Here is a 20,760-nt window from a genome sequence, read left to right as displayed (position 1 = left end):
TGCAGCATCAAAATGGATCGAGCGTGGATTCCGTAAAAATGATCCTGAGTAGATCAAAAGCCACAAACTTGATTTGGCCAGCAAGAATTATTTAGTTCAAGAACGGCGTGCGGCCTTAAGTAATTACAACCAACGTGGTCTTGATCTGATCTAGACCTACCGTTTGATTCATCGGCTTTCACTAAGATTGCTTAGACCCTGAACCGATTCTCGTCCGATTTGGTTAGGCTATCGGGCCTGGATCTTACCATTCCACATGTAGCACTGATTTTGTGTGCAATTTCTTCTTTTTAACTTGAAAGTAGGTGCTTCAATTTTGAAGTGCTGCAGAGTTTCAGCACCTCACACATCCTTTGGCGTGACGGTCTTTCAGTGCTATCTCATACAATAAATTGGTCCGGTGAGCATTTTGACCTAGCTTTCGACCTGCTATATATGCCATCCCAGTCTTGCTCTTTTCCTTCTCTAATTTTGCTTAGCTTAAATCATCTCCCTTGGATTTCTAATGCCCACATCTCGAGGACTACAGCTGAGTTTTATCTCATTGAGCCTTGTAAAACCATTTTCATGGTCCAATGCAGCATTAACTGCACGTTATTATTGAGATACCCATTATGCATGTGGCCCACAACACATTACATCAAAATTTAATTTTTTTCAGCAATACATGACTACATGCAGGTACAAATGCCCCAAACATTTACTTATCTAGATGAGCAATGTTACACTAATTCAGAAAATCACTTTAAAAGTCACTTAGATGTCTTGCCCTAATTGCTTTGCTTCATTTAATAGCATACTTGCACATGATGCCAATTTAAAGGAGGGTTCAGGTTGTATATTTTATGTTAAAAAATAATTGATCTTTTTTGCGATGTTGGAATATATCTTGTATTGGCATTTTGATGTTACCTTTTTTTTATCTATCTGCACAGATCTTTGGGTACTGCACGGCTCATGGTGAATTTTTGGATGATGTTTTCAAGACCACTTCAGCAATTCCCGTCTCAATTCACGACGTGCATCCAATGCTGACATTTTGGACAGAGCCATGTCTCAGGCTACGGAAGTCACTTCGGTGACACCATCAACTTCATCTGGATTGGCCAGAAATATCTAGAATACCTGTTCTAGTGTTGCAGCGTCTAGGTATGTTTCTTTTTCTTGCGTACTCCTACCGTCTGGTTATCTTAAGATGAATTTTGATGGTGGTATGGCGATGGATAAAGTATCCGATAGAGTGAGTTTTGTTGTCAGAAACCATTATGGTAGATTGATTGCAACTGATGGACGGAGCTCACCAGACTTGACTACTGTAGGGGCGGAGCTATGAGCAGCATCATGGGAGGGCATCCTGTATGCGAGACGTGTGCTGGGTGTCGATAGATTGTGTATTGAGGAACACTTTGCCACGGTGATTGATTGGATATGGGGAGCAGATAGGTATGGCGATGGTCACCCGTTGATTCGGAATACTCGCAAATTGGTATAAGAGTTGTCCGCTACCCAAATTGTTCATATGTATGGAGAGGCAAATAAAGGAGCGGAGTGGGTCGCCTCATATATGGCACGTCATTCTGAAGATGTCATCTGGATGAGCTTAGCAGGTGCTCTCTATCTATTGCACTGCTTATTTTCTTTTGATTTGGCAGGATGTACTGAAAATGAAACGCCATTTAAAAAAAAAAAAAAACAATCAAGTTGTCACGTCAGCATTGCAGCCACTCCCCCTGCCACGTCTTTCTCTTTGCCCCCCGCGTGTACACAACCGCAGCTCCGCTACTCGGAAACAGCCGGCCCCTCTTTAATTTCTTTTTTGTACTTTAGACCAAAAGGTGAGAAAAAGAAAAGTTCCATGGCGGAAAGCGGGTCGAGCTCTTCTTCGAGCTTCTCGCCCGTCGCATAGAGCCATGGGTGTGAGGAAAATCCCGGACAGCACCTCGCCCGCAGACTCCCCACGCCGTCCCGGCCCCAAAAACCGCCTCCCGAGAGAAATCTCGAACCAACCTCTCCACCTCCTTCTCTTGTCCCTGTTCCCATTGGCCAAAATACCCCTCTTCGTCACTCTTCTTATCTCATACATACAAGGTTATCCCGGTCTATCGTGCCAATATTCTTTCACCGTGCCACCCCGTCACCTCCGACCCCCGGACACGTGCTCAGATTCTTTCGCTACCTTTTTCTCTTGATATTTTTCCCTTCCTCTCAGATCTGACTTCCCCCCTCTCCTCGTCGCCTCTTATAGTTTATAACGTTCATCCATCTTAGAAGTGAAGAGAAGATGACACACGCACACACAGAGAGAGCAGTTGCAATAAAGATTTAGAACGTTGCCAACCATTTGTTATCGCTAGGTAGGTATCTTAATGAGTCGCTTGTTCACTTCTCCCAGCAGCGTTTGCTTCCACTAGACCGAGATATTTAATCTTTTCTTGCAAACTTCCTCAGGGATTTGCTGCACCTGCCAGGACTTTGGATTTCCATTTTTATGCTGTGAGTTATTTCTTAGGCGCATCATTCTACCCGACTCGATCCCGTCTTCAGTTTTCCCTCCCTGTCTCACGACTCAATTGTTTTTTTTAAAACTATTGCTCGTTTTACGGAGTTTATATATATATAATTCCCATTGTTATGCTGTGAGTTATTTCGTCGGTGCATCATTCTACCTGACTCGATTCCTTCTTCAGTTTTCCCTCCCTGTCTCCCGACTCAATTGTTTTTTTAAAAAAAACTATTGCTCGTTCTACGGAGTTTATATATATATATATATATATATATATATATATATATATATATTTCCCATTCTTATGCTGTGAGTTATTTCCTCGGCGCATCATTCTACCTGACTCGATTCCTTCTTCAGTTTTCCCTTCATGTCTTACGACCAATCATTTTTTTAAAACTATTGCTCGTTTTACGGAGTTTATATATATACGCATACGTGAAAAACTAAGATGGCTTAGACACTTTCGTTTGGCCTAGTTTTCTTCGTTGCGGATATTCTTCATCTCCATCCTTCGCGTTTCGCGTGTAAGGTTGGTGTGGACGGAGATCGCAAAGCAAGGGGCTGGTTTCGTTCTTTAGGGAGCGACCCCCGCCTCGCATCACGACAATATACGGACACTTGGTCGTAGCGCTCGTTTTACGATTTCTAAACCCACGCCGCCCGTTATACCCTCATATATTCTTAAAATTACGACAATGTCCCTACGAAGGAAAACTTTTTTGCTGAAGCGAGTTCTGCCGTCCATGTCGACAGGTTGTGTGTGATGGACGGCGGATTCAGTTTTCTGATAAAAAATTTTATGCGGCCGTTGAGGTGGGTTTCGAGGACATATGTGTGAAGTTGGCGATTGTGGCATTGTCGTGGTTTCTTTGGAAAATGTTAGCTATTTAAGGGATATGGGTTCGCGAGAAGGGGGGGGGAGGGGAAGGAAGACGAATCCCCCTAACTAGGTTTGGTTATTTCTTTGATTTCAGATCGACCTCAGACGCTTGGAGGCCCCTCAAATAAACAAAGAGAAAAAGGGAAGAGGACTCCCCGGCGGCGGCGGCGGCGGCGATCATGCCATGCACGGCGGCGGCGGCGGCGATCATCCACCGCGGGTCACCGGCGGCGTCGGCGGTGGCTAAGGAGCACCGCCGCAGCCGCCGGGACGGGATCCGGCGGTCGGGGTCCGGCACCGACCTCGTCGGGATGCGGCGGTCGCGGTCGGAGCCCCAGCTCCGGTGCTCCCTCAGCGCCCCCCGCCCCGCCACCGCCGCTTCCGCGCCGGCGAAGCTCAAGACTAGCCGCTCCGTCGGCCTGCTCTCCTTCATCCCCAACTCGATCCGATCGTTTCTGTTCGATTCGGAGGAGGCGCATGGGGGGACGAGATTGGTGGATCCGGATGAGAGCAGCGAGGAGGAGGTGGGATCGGAGACGGAGAAGCGATCGAACTGGGTGGAGAGGATCTGGGAGCTGAGAAACCACTGGTGGGATCGGAAGCCTAGAGAAGACGAGAAGGCCGCCGGCGACGGCGATGGCGAGGAGACGGAAGAGTTCTGCCGGGCGAGTTACGACTCGGGCGATGAAGGGGGAGCGGGGGAGGAGCGGAGCGAGTGGGATCGGGAGTCGTTCGCCCGGCTCTTGGCCCCGGTCCCGTGGACGGACGCCAAGCTCTTCTCCCAGTTGGCGTTTCTCTGTAACATTGCCTACGTGATACCTGAGATCAAGGTTAGTTTATTTCCTCCTCTCATCACATGATCATGATCTGATCAAATAGTTGGTTTCCTTTCTTTTTATGAGTTTAATTAATTAAATCATTATTTTTAATCTCATACAAAGAACCTGGAGGGGGATTTGTTAGTTCGCGAGAATATGTTGGCAAGCTACAGGGGGGGCGCGTTGGATTGAGTAGCCGTTGAGAACTTTGTATATTATCTCACGTCAAATTGTTCCGCTGTAGGCTTAGTTTGAGTTTACCTATGACTTCAAGCCCTTGTTTAAATAGGTCATGTATTCGTACTATTTATCCTACTTTTTTACTAGCATGTTGCTATCAACCACCCCTCAAATCACTTCTTGGCTCACCAAACTGATACGGCAATTAGAGATAAATTAGGACCTCGTCGTCTCCTCTATTGTCACGAATCAAATTGTTCAACGCTGGTCTTGGATTGAGTTTCTTCATCGTCAACATCAGACATTTATAGTCATAGAATTTGTTTTTGACTTCTAATATATATTTCATTAATACTTTCAACTCTTTGCCACCATCTTTGTTGTTATCATAGTACTACGATCAATCATCTATCAGAATGCCACTCAGCTCCAGGCGGATCTAGTGGTTGGGGATTGGCATGGTTCGCAGGCAGGTCGGTGGTGTTAATCGGGTCCAATTTTCCATTTAACCAATCACCAATTCCCATGTCAAACTGGTGAACTGAGAGATGAGAGATCATCTAGCAGATGATTTTTAATGTTTTTCTTTCTATCCGTATAATAAAAACAATAATTTTGTAGTAACCATTATTTATTGCTATAATAATCTACGAAAAATACAATGAATCTTGCCAATTGTATTAAGATTTATTCTTGTGATACAATGATCATCTAATAACATAGTAGCCAAAAAATAATTGTACTTCAATTTTTTTTTTAATAATTTATCATTTAGTGTGAACTTTTGGGGTATATCCACCTTCTCAATTCCACGTGGCCATGGGTCTAATTGAGTTTTGCTTCTGTATATTTTTATTTCCTAAAATTGTTTCATTTTCTTTTAATCTCATCTCTTGAAAGGGCCAAACCTTTATATCTCATGACAACCGGTTCAACCTGCCTCTATAAGGCAAGCGCGAAAGGAGACGACGATGGCCTCTTTCCTTTCTTTTGCATCCTACACCACCTTGGTTGCGAGAGAGAGGATAAAAAAATATAAAATATATAAATAAATCTATTTTATCCTATCAGCTTAAGCTTTTGAGATAAATAGTGATTTCAACATTATATGATGAGATGGAACACAAATATCCCCCCTATTTTTTACTGAATAATTCATGGTATATCTGGTTACCAAAAAAAAACAATCCCAGCCGTCCACTCCAAAACTATAAATGGTTCTCATGAAAATATACTGAAACAGAACTCCAAGAATGTTCACTAAACAAGATCAAGATCTGAGCTCCTTTTTAAAAATGAAAATCCCTTCTGTTTTATCCCCCTCGCCTGCATGGCGTGGGATGGGCCTTTCAAATTGTCATCATCAGCTTCATCATCATTAATATTTCTGAAATCGTTATGCTGGGGGACTTGGGTCTTGGGAGAATTTACGTATAAAGTGGTTTTTTTAACGTAATTAATCTTATACTTTTCTAATTATAGGCAGAGGACCTGATGAAATACCATAATCTTCGGTACGTCACTTCCTCGTTGGAAAAGAAATCGGAGGCCGCAATCAAGGCCCGGCTCGAGAGCGACTCGACCCATCCTGCGCCTGAACCGACCGGTCCGTGCCGAAGATCCGGCCCCGGAACCCAGCTTCCGATCCGGCCCTCCGTGGCCTACGAGATCGCCGCGTCGGCCGCGTCCTACGTCCACTCCCGCGCCAAGGGCCTCCTGTCCCTCGGCCGGGAACCCAGGGTCACCAATCGCGGGGAGAGATTCGGCGAAGGGCCGGAGGAGGCGCTGTCGCCGAAGGGGACTCCGGGCCAGGAGGCACTCGGAGAAGGGCCGGCGGAGGAGCAGTCGCCGAAGGGGAGTCCCGGCCGAGTGTACAAGACCAATGTGGCCGCTTACGTGGCAAGGTCGACGATGACGGCGGTGGTGGCGGCGGAGGAGGAGGCGCGGCAGGAAGCGGCGGAGGATCTGCGGTCGCTCCATTCCTCGCCGTGCGAGTGGTTCGTATGCGACGATCCCAGTACCTGCACTCGCTGCTTCGTCATCCAGGTCGGTTAAATCCGACAATTGCCCTTGAACTTCTCATTTATTACATAGTTGCCCCTGTCGTTCCAAATTCTGCCACTAACTGTTCGACCAAATGGCAGGGTTCGGATTCGCTGGCTTCCTGGCAAGCCAACCTGTTCTTCGAACCCACCAAATTTGAGGTAAGCTCACCGTGAGTTTTCAACCGCACTTTTTTCTTCTCCTTTCCTTTTTTAATTTTTCTCAGTCCTTTGGTTAATCTTTACGTTTATCTTCTTTCTTTCTCTTTCTTTCACCTTTTTCCAGACACTTGTATATATTATATAATTACAATGGGTTTTAAATAACGACTGTTCTTTATAAATGGCTGTTGCATGGTGAAGGTCTCTCAACATAATGGCTATTGAAGGTCTTAATCTTCATAGCTTCCAATTTCATCAAAAAAAAAAAAAAAAGGAATCACATTTTTATGTCAACTCCGGAAAAAAATGTTCATATGAACAGTGATTTGGAAATAAAATTGTTAACCTTTTTTTTTTTCTTCACCATCCGTTGTTTTTCACTATGTCAGTATTTACGGTTATTATAACAATCAATATCTTATTATCAGCTCAGGCTAAATTGAGCAAATGATGGCCAATGCTTCTTTTATAATAATGAAGAAGAACGGTACAGTAGGGTCCATTATTAGACTCTTATGTCGTTATGTTTCGAAAGTTATCTAACTTGATCTGGGGTTGCATCTGAAAAGGAGACGGAGGTGCAGGTACATCGAGGGATCTATGAAGCGGCGAAGGGAATATACGAGCAGTTCATGCCAGAGATCGAGGAGCACCTGGAGCATTGGGGTGACAGGGCAAAGCTTCGATTCACGGGGCATTCTCTCGGAGGGAGCCTCTCGCTCCTCGTCCACCTCATGCTCCTGTCTCGGGGCTTCGTCAAGCCCTCCACCCTCCTCCCCGTCGTGACCTTCGGCGCCCCGTCCGTGTTCTGCCGGGGGAAGCGGGTGTTGCAAGCGCTGGGGCTGGGCGAGGGGGAGGTGCGCTCGGTGATGATGCACCGGGACATCGTGCCCCGAGCCTTTTCTTGTGGCTACCCAAACCACGTCGCCCAGGTCCTGAAGCGCCTTAACAAAGCATTCCAGTCTCACCCTTGTCTCAATAACGAGGTGAGTCCTCTTTCTAGCTCTCATTTCTTTCATGATACATGGGTCTCAATCTGAATCCTGTCGTGGCTCTTATGTTAATGGTCCAACAATAATGGATTAACTTGCCATTTCTGGAGCTGGGTCCTGCATATATTTTACCCGTTTATTATTTTCAAAGGGTGCAATTTGAATTAATTAGTTCAGATTAGAATTCGATCTAGCACCAAAATTTTCAACCCAAATGCAATGAAACTAGGGTTAGGTTAGATTAGTTGGGTTGGCTTGGTCCAAAAGGGGTAGTATTGGCAAAATCTGACCCTTATCTGACATCCCATGCAAACCCACCATAAGTTAATGGGTTTGAATAGGTAATTGGGTTGATTTAGTCGACCCAGTATCAGTCAAATTATATCTCGGTGGGTTTAAATTCAGCCTCTAGATCTGTGAGACACATGGGGTTAACCAAATTGGCTCCTGGAACTAACACGGTTAATAGTTTCTAGTTTTTTAGTATGATTCTATTCACTTGTGAAAGGTTATATTGAGTGATGGATAGGATGTTCCATGAAGTTTTAGAATATGGGATTGTATTTTAGCTAATTTTACCCTTAATTAGTTCATGACCGTCATGTATCCTGATTTTCTAAAATTTTATAATTATAATGATATATTTGAAGTTCAATTATTTTATTGTTTGTTGTCTTAGAATACCATTTTTGCTTTATTTTTTACTTGTATGTATACTTAACAGGAGTGAAGATTTAAATGGGTCAATGTGTGGAGGTCTGAGTTATATAAAACAAATGAGTTGGGTAAGGATTTATGCTTTCTAACCCAATTATACATGAATTGGGTATGGGTTTAGAGTTTTTTTTTAATATGAACAAGATTTGAACCAATGAAACCTAACCTAACCTAACCAACTCGGGTGCCACCCAAGTTGCCACCCGAGTGCAACTTGTGTTGTGCTTGATCCAAACCCACCTGCATGATTGGGTTGAACCTCAACTCAACCCAATCCAACATATAAATCAATAATTATTCAAATATATATATATATATATATATATATATATATTTCATATAGGCAAATTATCTTTTTATATGAATATATATTTGTATTTTTGAAATTTTGGGATGAGTGAGATCTCAATTCAACAAATATTAGTTCAATTAAAATATCGCAAAACCCAACAAATACAACCCAACTTGAATTTAGCTTATAATAGCATTGTTTTATCAAATCATTGATTCTGTTTGGACAAAGATCTTGTTGGTATGATATATTTTTTGTAGGGCATCTTATTAAGAAAATAAAAACAAGGGCGGTCGAAGAAAATGGGATGACAGAGGAGCAGCTAGGTTTAAGGGATACGATAAATCACCTTTTAAAAGTGATCCTTTAACCCTAAAGGTTAGGCATCAGTTGGTCCATTTAACAACTTGGATCTCTTTCAAAACTGGCGCTTCACCGCAATTTCTATAGAGGTGCCCTGTTAGACGTTAAGACCTTCCGTAGGGATGAAAGTGGATTGAATAATATCTGTCCGGATTCATTTTTGTATCCGAATCTATTCGGATATTGGTAGAAATTTGAGTATATAATCGTATCCATATCTGTCAAAGAAAAATGGATATGGATATGATAGACAACTATCCAAATATCCGATTTCATTTGTAACCTTATTTAATTTTATATGACACTCATGAACTTTTAAGAAAAATAAATGGTCATATTAACATGCTATTAACTTGATTTATTATCTACTTAATAATATCTTTGATTCTATTGTTATAAAGTTTAACTATTCCATTTATATTTGTATTTATATCTACACTTTTGATTTGTATTCGTATCCATTTAAAACAAATATGAATATAAATTTTTATTTTTACATTCGACTAACATCCGCATTCATATTTATATTTATCAAACAAAATAAATATGGATATCGGTATGCTAGTATCTGATCCGATTATAACCCTAATCTTCTGGCATCCAAAGACATGACCTTGATTTGGGTTTATCCGTAGCCCAACCCAGATGAATTATATAATTGAGATAACCTGATGTGGAACTACAGCTTAGCATGATTTTGCCTTTTCCTTGGTTCAGAAAGTCCTATATTCTCCACTGGGCCAGACGTACATCCTTCAACCCGACGACAAAACCTCTCCTCCCCACCCTCTCCTACCCCCAGGAGCAGCTCTCTACATCTTGGACGGAAAGAACGCAGCCGAAGGGGGCGCATCGACGAAAGCGACGGCGGCCGGCGCCCTTAGAGCCTTCCTCAACTCTCCGCATCCCCTGGAGACGCTGAGCGACCCGGCGGCCTACGGCTCCGACGGCACCATCCTCCGCGACCACGACTCCAGCAACTACCTTAAGGCCATGAGCGGGCTGGTCCGGCAGCACACCAAGTCAGTGGTCTGGCGGACGCGGCGGCAGCGTTTCCACCAATTGTGGCCCCTCCTCACCCACCATGATCCGAGAATGGAGAAACCGGGCCTGCTCACTCAGGAGGTGCTCTGAGGACTAGACTGGATCTCTTCGTCGTTTCCCATTGTGAAAAGTAGTAGATTTGGATCCTTTAGTTTTGTACATGGAAGCAGTCTTTTTCTTTTTGTCCTTTCCGTCGTGTTCTATCAATGTACGATGGATTCGTACGGGCGCCTTTAAAATTTAGTTTCTTGTCAACATGTTAACCTAAGGGACTATTAGCATCGATTTCAGGCGCAAGAAAATTCTAGCATCAAACAATAACTCAAGTGGGTGCAATTGTCGCGAGTCTGGACCGGTTTTTGGTTGGCACAAGTTAAGATTTGTAACATCTTCGAACTTGGAAACCTCCGCAAATAGCACTGCTATGGCACCAAGTCAGACAAGGTTCGGACAACATTTAGGGACCAGATCAGACAAATGATGAGCCTAGAGGCCGGCCTGGCCATAGCCGGCCAAAAGAACCAAAGGCAAACAAGCGTGTGCACAAGCCGTGACTAGTGCTTGTGCACAGAATCGTCACCAATAGCGGTGCGCAGGACCAGCTCGCACACCAGATTTCACCCCATCAGCCCATCGAGCGCTAGGTCGCACAAAACCGTCTACGCGCATGCAGTATCGTGCGCCAGGTCGCGCACAAAGGCGGATCACACCAGCCAGACAAGGAAATGACCGAGCATGCAACCCATAAGCTTCTATGCGCCCGCCCAACTGCACGAGCCAGCCAAACAAGGAAACGGCCAAGCGCGCAACCTACAAGCTTCTGTGCGCTCGTCTAGCTGTGCGTGTCCTTGCGCGAGCTCTTATCCGAGTGCGCAACCCACAAGCTTCTGTGCGCCCGCCTAGCCGCACGCGCCAGCCAAACAAGGCAACGGCCGAGCGCACAACCCACGAGCTTCTGTGCGCCCGTCCAGCCACGTGCGCGCAAGGGCGCGCGCTCTTGTCCAATCTGCGGGCCAGTGGCCAGCGCGTCTGCGCTTGCGGGCCTGGCATGCTTTGGTCAAGCATGGCAAGGATATCTGTGCGATAGCAGTGCACAGGCCACGACAACAACTTTCCCAACCATCCCAACAGGGCATTCCTTCCCTACTACCCTAATGGGGCATCTGGCCAAAGCTCCCTCCGAGGGTTCCAAAGTACTGAGGAGCACTGCAAACGGGGCAATTCCAACGGGGCATCCGGCCAAAGCTCACCCTGAGGGTTCCAAAGTACCAAGAAGCATTGCAAATGTGGCAACAGCAGCTCATGGCAGCAGCTTTCCCTACTACCCCAGCAAGGCATTCGGCCAAAACCCACTCCGAGGGTTCCAGGGTACCGAGGAGCATTGCAAACGAGGCCAGCCCGTATGCGCGTCCCGGGTGGACCGAAGGTGCATCTCAGCCGTCTGTGCGCGCGTCCGGCCACGCGTGCTTGGCAATTTTGCTCGTATGCGCAGTTTTCCCTCAAGCCGGAATGCGCCCGTGTGCCCAACCTTGCCAACTGCGGCCAACCGCAGCCAACCGCGGCCAACCACAGCCAAACCAATACAACCACAGCCAACCGCAGCCATGGGTGCCTAGCAACTGCATCGAGCCTTACAACCTATAAATAGTCTTGAGGGGCTATAGTGTGGGGCATTCCAAAGCGTCAAGTAATCAGTGTAAAATCCTCTTGTGAGGGTTGGCCTTAGGGCTTGGGCTAGGGAGAGCCACATCAAGTTCTCACTAGATTGGGCTAGTAAGAAGATTTCCTCCTCTGCTAGATTAGACTATTAGGGGTTCCCTCCGAATACTTAGTGGATTGGGCTAGTGCGGGTGGCTTGTTATGCCCCACTAGATTTAGTTGTCTACATTTGTACTTTGTTCATTTGCATTCAAGTTAAATCAAAAGCCACTTTGCTTTCATTTTTCATTCGTCTGAGTGAATAATCCAACCAAACCGAGCGTAGGAATTTGTTGTCACTTCCAATTCCAATGAGCAAAACCTTGGTGCTACCTTCCAATCGGTCCACGACAGCATTGCAACCCGGCATGAAGCCAAGAAGCAATGGTGTGGGGCTTAGTCGTGAGGCCCCATCATTATTCGTGCTTCATTGAGATAAATATCTCAAAAGGTAATGCTGTACTTGAACTTTCTTTTATCAAGGCAACATCTTTAAATTTCTTCCTTGAAAAGATGGAGTCCAGAGAGAACTCAAACACCCACCAGCAGCGGATCGAGGCCTTGGAAGGCCACTCAGTGTAGCTTGGCAGGGCATTGGAAACCCTATCCAATACCTTAGCCGAGAAAAGAAGAGTAGAGATGAGAAGGGAGACTAGTGCAAACTTAGAGAGGTTAGAAAGAAGAATGGAAGAGAGAGTGAGAGAAAAAAATCCAAGGAAGAGGCCTTGGTCGCATGGCTCAAGGCAGGGCCAGACAAGAGAAGAGAGAGAGAGTGAAGGAGGCAGTGGGTCGGCAAACGATCAATGGGACTATGGCACGAGAGAAAACAGGAGACTGAGAAGTAGAGTTGAAGGACCTGGAGTAGTGTTGGAGAGATGGGTCGAAGAAAATCAAGAGGGTGTGAGGCAAGAAGAGTATTACGGGGAGAAAATCATGGCCGAAGAAGAACCCTTCCATGCTCAAAGGCCTTATGGCCGGAGAGAGCACATGGTGAGGAGGAGAGGAGTACGGAATGAAGGCCACGGGGGTCCTTGTCCTAGAGAGCGAGGGTTTAGGAAACCCAAAATTGATTTTCCAAGGTTCAGCAGGGGAGACCCGTATGAGCGGTTAGATTAAGCGGATCAGTACTTTAATGTATATGAAATGCCAAGAACTGATCGAGTAACCTTTGCAAGCTTCCACTTAGAAGGTAGGGCAAACTGATAGTGGAGTTAGATCCGAGCCCTGTATGACAAGGAAGAAAGGAGAATAGGTTGGACAACCTTTGTAGATGAATTCATAACACGATGGGGACCTTCCTCCATTGTCAATCATCACGGTCAACTTGCCAAACTCAAACAAGAGGGCAAGGTCCAAGGCTACATCGATAAGTTTCGGTAGCTGCAAATAATGGTCAGCGAATAGTCTGAGGAAGCCTTGCTTGGGACTTTTATTGACGATCTCAAACCATGGCTGGCCAAAGAGATAAAGGTCAAGCAGCTAGCTAGGCTGTAGGAGGCAATGCGCATGGCAGAGATCTTTGATCGAAGCTATAAATCAGAGCAGTGAATGACCAAGGATGGAGCAGACAACAAGTTCACTAAATTCTAACCAACCAAGGCAAATTTCAGAGGAAAAGAGGCCACTACATCCAGTAGCAAGCAATAGCTAGTCAAGAAGCTCACCTAAGAGGAGCTTCAAGACCGCATAAAGTGTGACCTCTATTTCAAATGGGGACAAATGGAGCCGTGAGCATCACTGCAAGTCTGGCCAGGCATATCTGCTGGACGTGGGCAGTGAGGAGGAAACTGAAAATGCCGTAGATACAGATGATAGCATCAGTAGCCTATAACCTACAGAAGTAACCAAGGAGACCAAAGAGAGAGATGAAGTCGAGTTATCCCTACACGCATTGTCAGGAGTGCAGCAGCCTTCAACTATGAGGCTCATGGCATGGATCGGCAAGCACGAGGTATCATTATTAGTTGACAATGGATCTTCTCATAACTTTATAAATTCTGGAATACTAAAAAGAGTAGGCTTGAAAAGAGAAGCCATGGTGCCGTTTGATGTAAAAGTGGCAAGCAGCGAAAGTTCACATGCGAGTAGATTGTCAAGGAAGTCCGACTGAATGTACAAGGGGTCCGAATCAAAGCAGACCTACATGTGCTTTAACTTGTTGGGCTAGATGTAGTCCTTGGTAATACATGGCTACAGAGTTTGGGCAAAGTAGTCACTGACTACAACTCTATGACCATGGAGTTCAAGATCGGGAGACAAAAGAAGCGGTGGACAGCAACTTGTAGCAAAGAGGTGCGGCCTTGCGAGGCCAATGTGCTGGAGCGATGGTGCTGAGGTGGAGCTAACTTCTTCGCTATATTGTTGACCAGCCACGACCAAGAGGACAACTCTTGACCACAGTTGGGCATGGAGTTGGAGGCACTACCTTTGCAAATTCGGCGCCTACTGGAGGCACATCGGGGTGTCCTGGAGGAACCCACATCCTTACCACCAAAGTGGACCTTCGACCACCCCATTAGGTTGAAGGATGAATCCAAGCCCATCAACGTTCCACCATACCGGTACGCACATTACCAAAAGAATAAAATTGAAAAGCAGGTGGACACTATGTTGAAACAAGAGCTAATCCGCCAAAGTTCAAGTCTCTTTTCTTCACCAGTCCTTTTGGTGAGGAAGAAAGATAGACTGTGGCACTTCTGCACCGACTACAGGGCCTTAAACAAGGCCACTATCATGGATCGATTCTCTATCTCGACCGTGGACGAAATGCTTGATGAATTACCCGGAGCAAAGTATTTCACATGGTTGGATCTAAGGGACGGTTACCATTAAATACGGATGTATAAGACAACCTTCCATACTACTTGGGGCACTAAGAATACTTAGTCATGCCGTTCAGCATGTGCAATGCACCGTCAACTTTCCAAGCGGCTATGAAGGAAGTGCTCTGACCATATTTACGAAGGTTCGTAATAGTTTTCTTCGATGATATTTTGGTTTATTCTAAAACCATGGACGAGCACTTGCAGCACCTGAATCGAGTCCTACAAATCTTGGAAGAGAATCACTTTCATATCAAGCCTTCCAAGTGTGCTTTCATTCAAGAAGAATTAGAGTACCTCGGGCACATTGTCTTTAGAGATGATGTGTAAGTTGATCAAAGGAAGATCAAGGCTATGACTGACTGGCCTCTATCGAAGGACATCTCAGCCTTAAGGGGATTCCTTGGGCTAACTGGATACTACCGGTGGTTCATGCAGCACTATGGGTTGATTACAAAGCCACCAATCAACATGTTAAAGAAGGGTGAATTCCAATGGTCCAATGCAGCAAGAGAGGCTTTCGACAACCTTAAGAGGGCCATGACGTAGACCCCGGTGCTGGCCCTGCCAGACTTCAGCAAAATTTTTGAAGTATATACCTACGCAAGCAGCGAAGATACTGGGGCTGTTCTTGTGTAGGAGAAGAGATCGTTGGTCTACATCTCCAAGGCTTTGGGGCCAAGGAAGAGGGCTTGGAGTACCTATACAAGGGAGCTACTGGAATAGTTCACGCGGTGAAGGCATGGAGGCCCTACCTCTTAGGGAGACGCTTTACCATCATCACAGACTAGCAGGCATTGCGGCATCTCCTACACCAAAATATCGTAACACCTGAGTAGGAAAAGTTCCTTATCAAACTGCTGGGATTTGAGTACGATATAGTATACCAGCCGGACAAAGAGAACAAGGTTGTAGATGCCCTATTCCGAAAAGAAAACAACCAAATTCTATAGGTCGCAGAAGAAGATGGACAGTAGACTTGTGCTACTATCAGCAAAGCAGATTGGCGGATTTGGGACCAGATCCGCTAAGCCACTAAGTTGGATGCTCGAGCCCAAGAGATCCTGGAGAAAATTGAAGCATCTTCGGGTGGTGCGGCCAACTTCAAGCTAAGGGACGGACTGATCTATTAGAAAGGTAACATTTATGTTCCTGACGTTCCCAATCTGAGAAAGAGCATCTTAGACCACTTCCATAACAGTAGGGAAGGGGGTCATTTAGGCTGGCTTCGCAACTATTTGCGTGTGAAGCATTTTTTCTTTTGGAAAGGACTGAAGCAATAGGTCAAAACTTTGGTGGCTGAATGTGACACATGCCAAAAGATCAAATATAACCCAAAAGCACCTCCGGGACTGTTGCAGCCACTTCCCGTACCGAGCCTTATATGGGAGGATTTGTCCATGAACTTCGTAGATGGATTGCTAGCAAGCAATGGCTACAATGTGATCATGGTGGTCGTGGATCGGCTAAGTAAGTATGCACATTTTATTTCCCTCAAACATTCTTACACAGCCAAATCCGCAGCCAAAGCATTTGTGGAAATGGTGGTATGGCTACATGGAGTGCCGAGGAGCATCCTCATGGACCGGGACAAAATCTTCATGAGTACCTTTTAAAAGGAACTGTTCATGCTGCAAGTAAGGCTACAAATAGGTCGGGTCGACCCGCGACCCGACCCGAATTTTAGGACCTGCGGGGCTGGGTCGGATCCTAAATTTGGACCTGTTCTCTTTTTCGGGTCGGGTTGGGTCCACCCAATCTCGACCCGGGACCCGAACCCGATCCGACCCGACCCATTTTTTTTTGGGTCAGTTTTTTTTAGACACACAGGCCGGCAGGTCCACGGGCCGCAGCGGCAGGCCCGCAGCCCGCAAGGAAATGGGTGATATATAAATCTTTCGCTTCCTCCCTTTTTTGCTCCCGTGCGGCTGTGCCCCAGATCTTGAGCTGCGGTGAAGGATCCTTTAGAGAAGAGTAGACCGCTTTTGTGCCCGGTGCCCTAGATCTTCCGACTTTTGGCTCCCCATTCTGCGGATCTCCCTCTCTCCATCCTTCGGCGTCCCAAGGTATGTCCCTCCATAATTTTTTTTAACATAGGCCGGGAGGAGGTTCCGGCGAGGGGGGCTTATCTTGTAATAGGGCAACGACGCCGGACTTGAGGGAGAGGGAGAGGGAGAGGTGGGGGTCGTCGGGGATAGTCGGGAGATTTGGAGGAGGGTCATGTCACACTTGAGGAGCATCATTTGGGCCACACTTGGGAAAAATCCAGTCGTCTGGGAAGTAGGGGGATGATTGTTTATTTATTTAGGAAGTTGTTTAATTTTTTTGTGTTTGCTTTTTTTTTCTCTTTATGCTTGCTAGTTGTTCGCTTTTGTTTCTGTGGGGAAGTTCTAAAATAAACACCCTTGTTTGTTTAAAGAATCATGTCAAAAGAGTTTAAGAGAAAAGGCTGGACGATTAATAACTTGCTTTGTTGAGTCTATCTTTAAGACTAACCTCTACTCGAAATTCTTGAAAGAGTAGGATCACATCATCCATGAAGGATAGTTATTGTTAAAGCTTAGAGTCTCGAGTCTCAACTTTATGCTTTCTTTTCTAGATGGTAAAACGAAAATTGAGATTAATTCATAAAGAGCACGTAATCACAACTCTGTAAAAAATTTGGGAGAAGTTCTTGAAAGTTTCAGATTTTAGAAACTTAAACGAGGCATGTATATAGTTGTGATTACATCTGGTATTATATAGCTGTGATTGTGTCTTAATATGTGATTGTGACGTTTTAAGTATTTCATTTTGTTCTTTTTTACTAAAATGTTTGTTTCTCAGAAAATCTAGAGAACTTGTCATTGGATACATTTTCCTTGAATTTTTGTCTTTATATAAATTTGAAGTATTTGTTACTTATTCAGTTATTTGTCATAGGTATACATCGTTATTAAGCCGTTAATTGTTCTCATTCCATAAATTTGCATTTTATGCTCATACATCTTTATTGAATTCTATGCAAAATAGGTTAATATTTACAATAGATAGCAATGAAAACATGGCTAAAGTTTCAAGTGTACTTCGTTGGAGAAGTTCTCAAGCTATAGAGCCTTCTAATACAAATAGCTCTAAAGCGAACAAAAAAAGAAGGTCGGAGATATGAAATCATTATTGTGAAGTAGAAAACCAAAAAGACAAGGCTAGATGCAATTATTGTCATTTTATTTTTTCAGCTGATCCTAAAAATGGGACAAGTCATCTTCACAAACATACAAATATTTGTAAGACAAAAAAATATCATGATAAGAAACAAAAAATATCAATAGGCATTGTGACTTCAGAAGATGGTGTTCCATTGAACGAGTTAGTTTCCTATTCATTTGATCAGGAAAGAAGTCGTGAGGACCTTGCAAGGATGGTAATTCTATAAGAGATGCCATTTACAACAGTTGACATCCAGCCTTTCAGATGTTTATTAGAAATTTTAGAACAGAATTTCATATTTTTTCAAGGACAACATTGTCTTCTGATTGCTTTAAAATTTATGAAAAGGAAAAATGAAGACTTGAAGATTTGTTCAAGATGAACTGTGGCAGAATCAGCTTAACATCGGACATGTGGACATCAAATCAGACATTGAGATGCATGTGTCTCATTGCATATTACATCACTAATGATTGGAAACTGAAGAAGCATATTATCAATTTTAAGTTGGTTCCTTCACCACATATGGGCTTAGTCATTAGTGATGCTATAGCTAATTGTATTTTATCTTGAAATATTGAGAAAATGTTGGATTCAATCACTCTTGATAATTTGTCAGCAAATACAGTTGTAGCAACAGAACTTCAAAAATAATTTAGAAAATATTTACTTTTGGATGGTAAATTATTTCATGTGCGTTGTTGTGCACATTTTCTTAATTTGATTGTGAAGAATGGGTTGAAAGTAGTGGAGGGTGCTATTTATAGGATCCGCGAGGCTGTTAAATATATAAAATCATCTCAAGGAAGGTTGGAATTGTTTATGGGAATTGTGAAACAATTCAAGATGAATGGTGAGAAAAGGATATGCATAGATGTACCTACTCGTTGGAATTTTTCATGTTAAATGTGCTATACAATTCAAGGATGTATTTATGTGACTTGTGGCCCAGGATCCTAATTTTGAAGATGCGCCAACTAAGGAAGATTGGTCTCAAGGCATCATTATTTGTAACTTCTTAAAGGTTTTTCATCCTATAACTGAAGTTTTTTCGCAAACAAAAAAATCCAACTGCAAATTTGTATTTCTATGAAATTTGGAGAATTAATATGATCTTGATTGAAGAATCTAGGAGTTCAAATGCAGTTGTGATGATGATGGCTTTAAAGATGCAAGAAAAATTTGACAAGTTCAATTTCTACAACATTTATAAATTTTATCATGTACCAATTGTACTAGTGCTTTAAAACTTTGAGATTTTTAATTTTGTACTTTTTTCATTTGTAGATGTTCCACCTCCTTATACAAAATATAAGGTTGAAGATTACGAAACTATTGTTATTATTAATACCGATGATTAGCTTATGCTAATAAGTAGTAACAATCATCTTCATTATTATGTTTACATTTGAATTCTCTGATTTGCATCCATGTCTTCTTATAATTCAACTGGTGTGGGTTCAAGATAAAGTAGGTTTCTTTATAAAGCACAACCCATCCTTTGAATGTTATTTTATTATGTGGAGCCATGTTTCTTTATAAAGCAGGTTCAGGATAAAGAAAGGCATATGAGAAATTTATGATTCCATGTGTTCAAGTCAAAAGGATGTATATATTGCATGACAACCTGTTTACATAATCAGCAAAGACAACACATCACACCCTGCTACCAACCTGTTTGCATGAAACTTCGAAGCTCCTGCACAAACATAAAAGTGTACTCATTGATGCTTAAACTTTATAATTTTATAGTATAATGATCGTAAACTAATGTTGCTTCTTTGCTTTATGCAGGATGCTGGTAATCGATCTTAACTGATGTTCTTGATTGTTTTTGCCGAGCGGATGATCATTTAGCTGTGGTCGAATGGATGGAGAAAATTATGGTTCATTATGCATGTTCTTAGTTATGTAATTCTAAAATTCACTGAACATGATGTTGATGCTGTGATGCATCCTTTTGGATTGTCATATTGAGTAGAATTTTGTTGTGATGTTGTAAATTGTAATGCTGTGATGCTAATACTATGATCGTTTGTTTGGATTGTCATATGGGGTTGAATTTTGCTTTGAAAAATCCTGTAAGAAGAAATATATCCTGGCATCTCAAGAGATGAAGTTAATTTTGTAATGCGGGAAGATGAAACCAGGTTTGATTATTTATGAATAGCAATTGCAACAGTGTTCACCTGTTCAAATGTTTATGTTTTAGATGGAAAGTTAAACCTGTTCAAATGTTTTAGATGCAGGAACCTGTAGTCTAAATGTTGGGCAAGTTGATTTTGTTTTAATCTGTGTATTTTATGCTCAATGTGAGGTATAATAATATTTCTATCTCTTTAATCAGTGGAAAGATGATCGCATTGATGCTTGGGACCCAGACTCGACCCGAATGATCCATCGGGTCTAAATTTGTAGGCATGGACCCGACCCGGTTGAAAATTAGGATCCGAACAAAAAATCGGATCAGATCGGGGTCACTCAGGATCCGACTCGACCCGACCCATTTGCAGCCCTAGCTGCAGGGAAGCAAGATGAAATACAGTTCCTCATACTACCCGCATATAGATGGACAGACGGAGGTCACCAACAGGACTCTACATATCTGCGCTGTTTCTGCCATAAGCAACAAACATGAAGGAAAGATTATCTTACATGGATGAATTCTGGTATAACACTTTCCATCACTCTTCTATTAAAATGAGTCCTTTTGAGTTAGTTTATGGGAGGCCTCCTCTACTGTTAACTTCTTATGAGAGAGGCACGGCCAAAAGCAACGAGGTTGATTTAGATGTTCGGCACACTTAGACTTCTTTTGGCACAAGCCCAAGATTATTGGTTGCAGCTTATCTTGAAAATGGCACAAGAAGGAGGTTGGCTTCTTCATTGGAATTCTTGAACAATCAAGGGGATTACTGGCTGCAGCTTATCCCTTTGGTTGGCCAAGTTGATCAACACTCACAAGATGCGCATAGAGAGAAAAGCTTGCTGATTTGATTCCAAAAAAGAAACACAGAGATAATCTAAGGAGGGTTGATTTACCCAACCTTAGCCT

At 43.6% G+C, this 20,760-nt stretch overlaps 1 protein-coding gene across 2 annotated transcripts; it reads left to right on the top strand.

The window, feature by feature from the left end:
• Positions 1–3,439: 3,439 nt before the first annotated feature.
• Positions 3,440–19,829, top strand: LOC103698231 (phospholipase A1 PLIP1, chloroplastic). Of its 2 annotated transcripts, none has more exons than XM_039117505.1 (5): positions 3,440–4,216; positions 5,867–6,430; positions 6,529–6,588; positions 7,158–7,574; positions 19,500–19,829. In XM_039117505.1, the coding sequence occupies exons 1-5, from the start codon at positions 3,566–3,568 to the stop codon at positions 19,518–19,520; spliced, it is 1,713 nt and encodes a 570-aa protein (XP_038973433.1). In that variant the 5' UTR covers positions 3,440–3,565; the 3' UTR covers positions 19,521–19,829. The 2 variants fall into 2 exon arrangements, with proteins under 2 accessions (XP_038973433.1, XP_008778442.2); XM_008780220.4 differs by lacking the exon at positions 19,500–19,829 and adding an exon at positions 9,670–10,328.
• The last annotated feature ends 931 nt before the right edge of the window (positions 19,830–20,760 follow it).

This window comes from Phoenix dactylifera, unplaced genomic scaffold, assembly GCF_009389715.1.
Source record: "Phoenix dactylifera cultivar Barhee BC4 unplaced genomic scaffold, palm_55x_up_171113_PBpolish2nd_filt_p 000237F, whole genome shotgun sequence".
Classification (NCBI taxonomy): Eukaryota; Viridiplantae; Streptophyta; class Magnoliopsida; order Arecales; family Arecaceae; genus Phoenix; species Phoenix dactylifera.
Note: the sequence above shows the minus strand (reverse complement) of the source record. Positions and strands in the feature narration are given on the sequence as shown.

What these genes read in the sequence shown, in the direction of transcription:
- LOC103698231 (XM_008780220.4), top strand. Translation starts at nt 3,566, where the DNA reads ATGCCATGCACGGCGGCGGCGGCGGCGATCATCCACCGCGGGTCACCG. An exon ending in CTCGCTGCTTCGTCATCCAG is followed by an intron (nt 6,431 to 6,528) that starts GTCGGTTAAATC and finishes ACCAAATGGCAG; the next exon opens with GGTTCGGATTCGCTGGCTTC. An exon ending in ACCCTTGTCTCAATAACGAG is followed by an intron (nt 7,575 to 9,669) that starts GTGAGTCCTCTT and finishes TCCTTGGTTCAG; the next exon opens with AAAGTCCTATATTCTCCACT.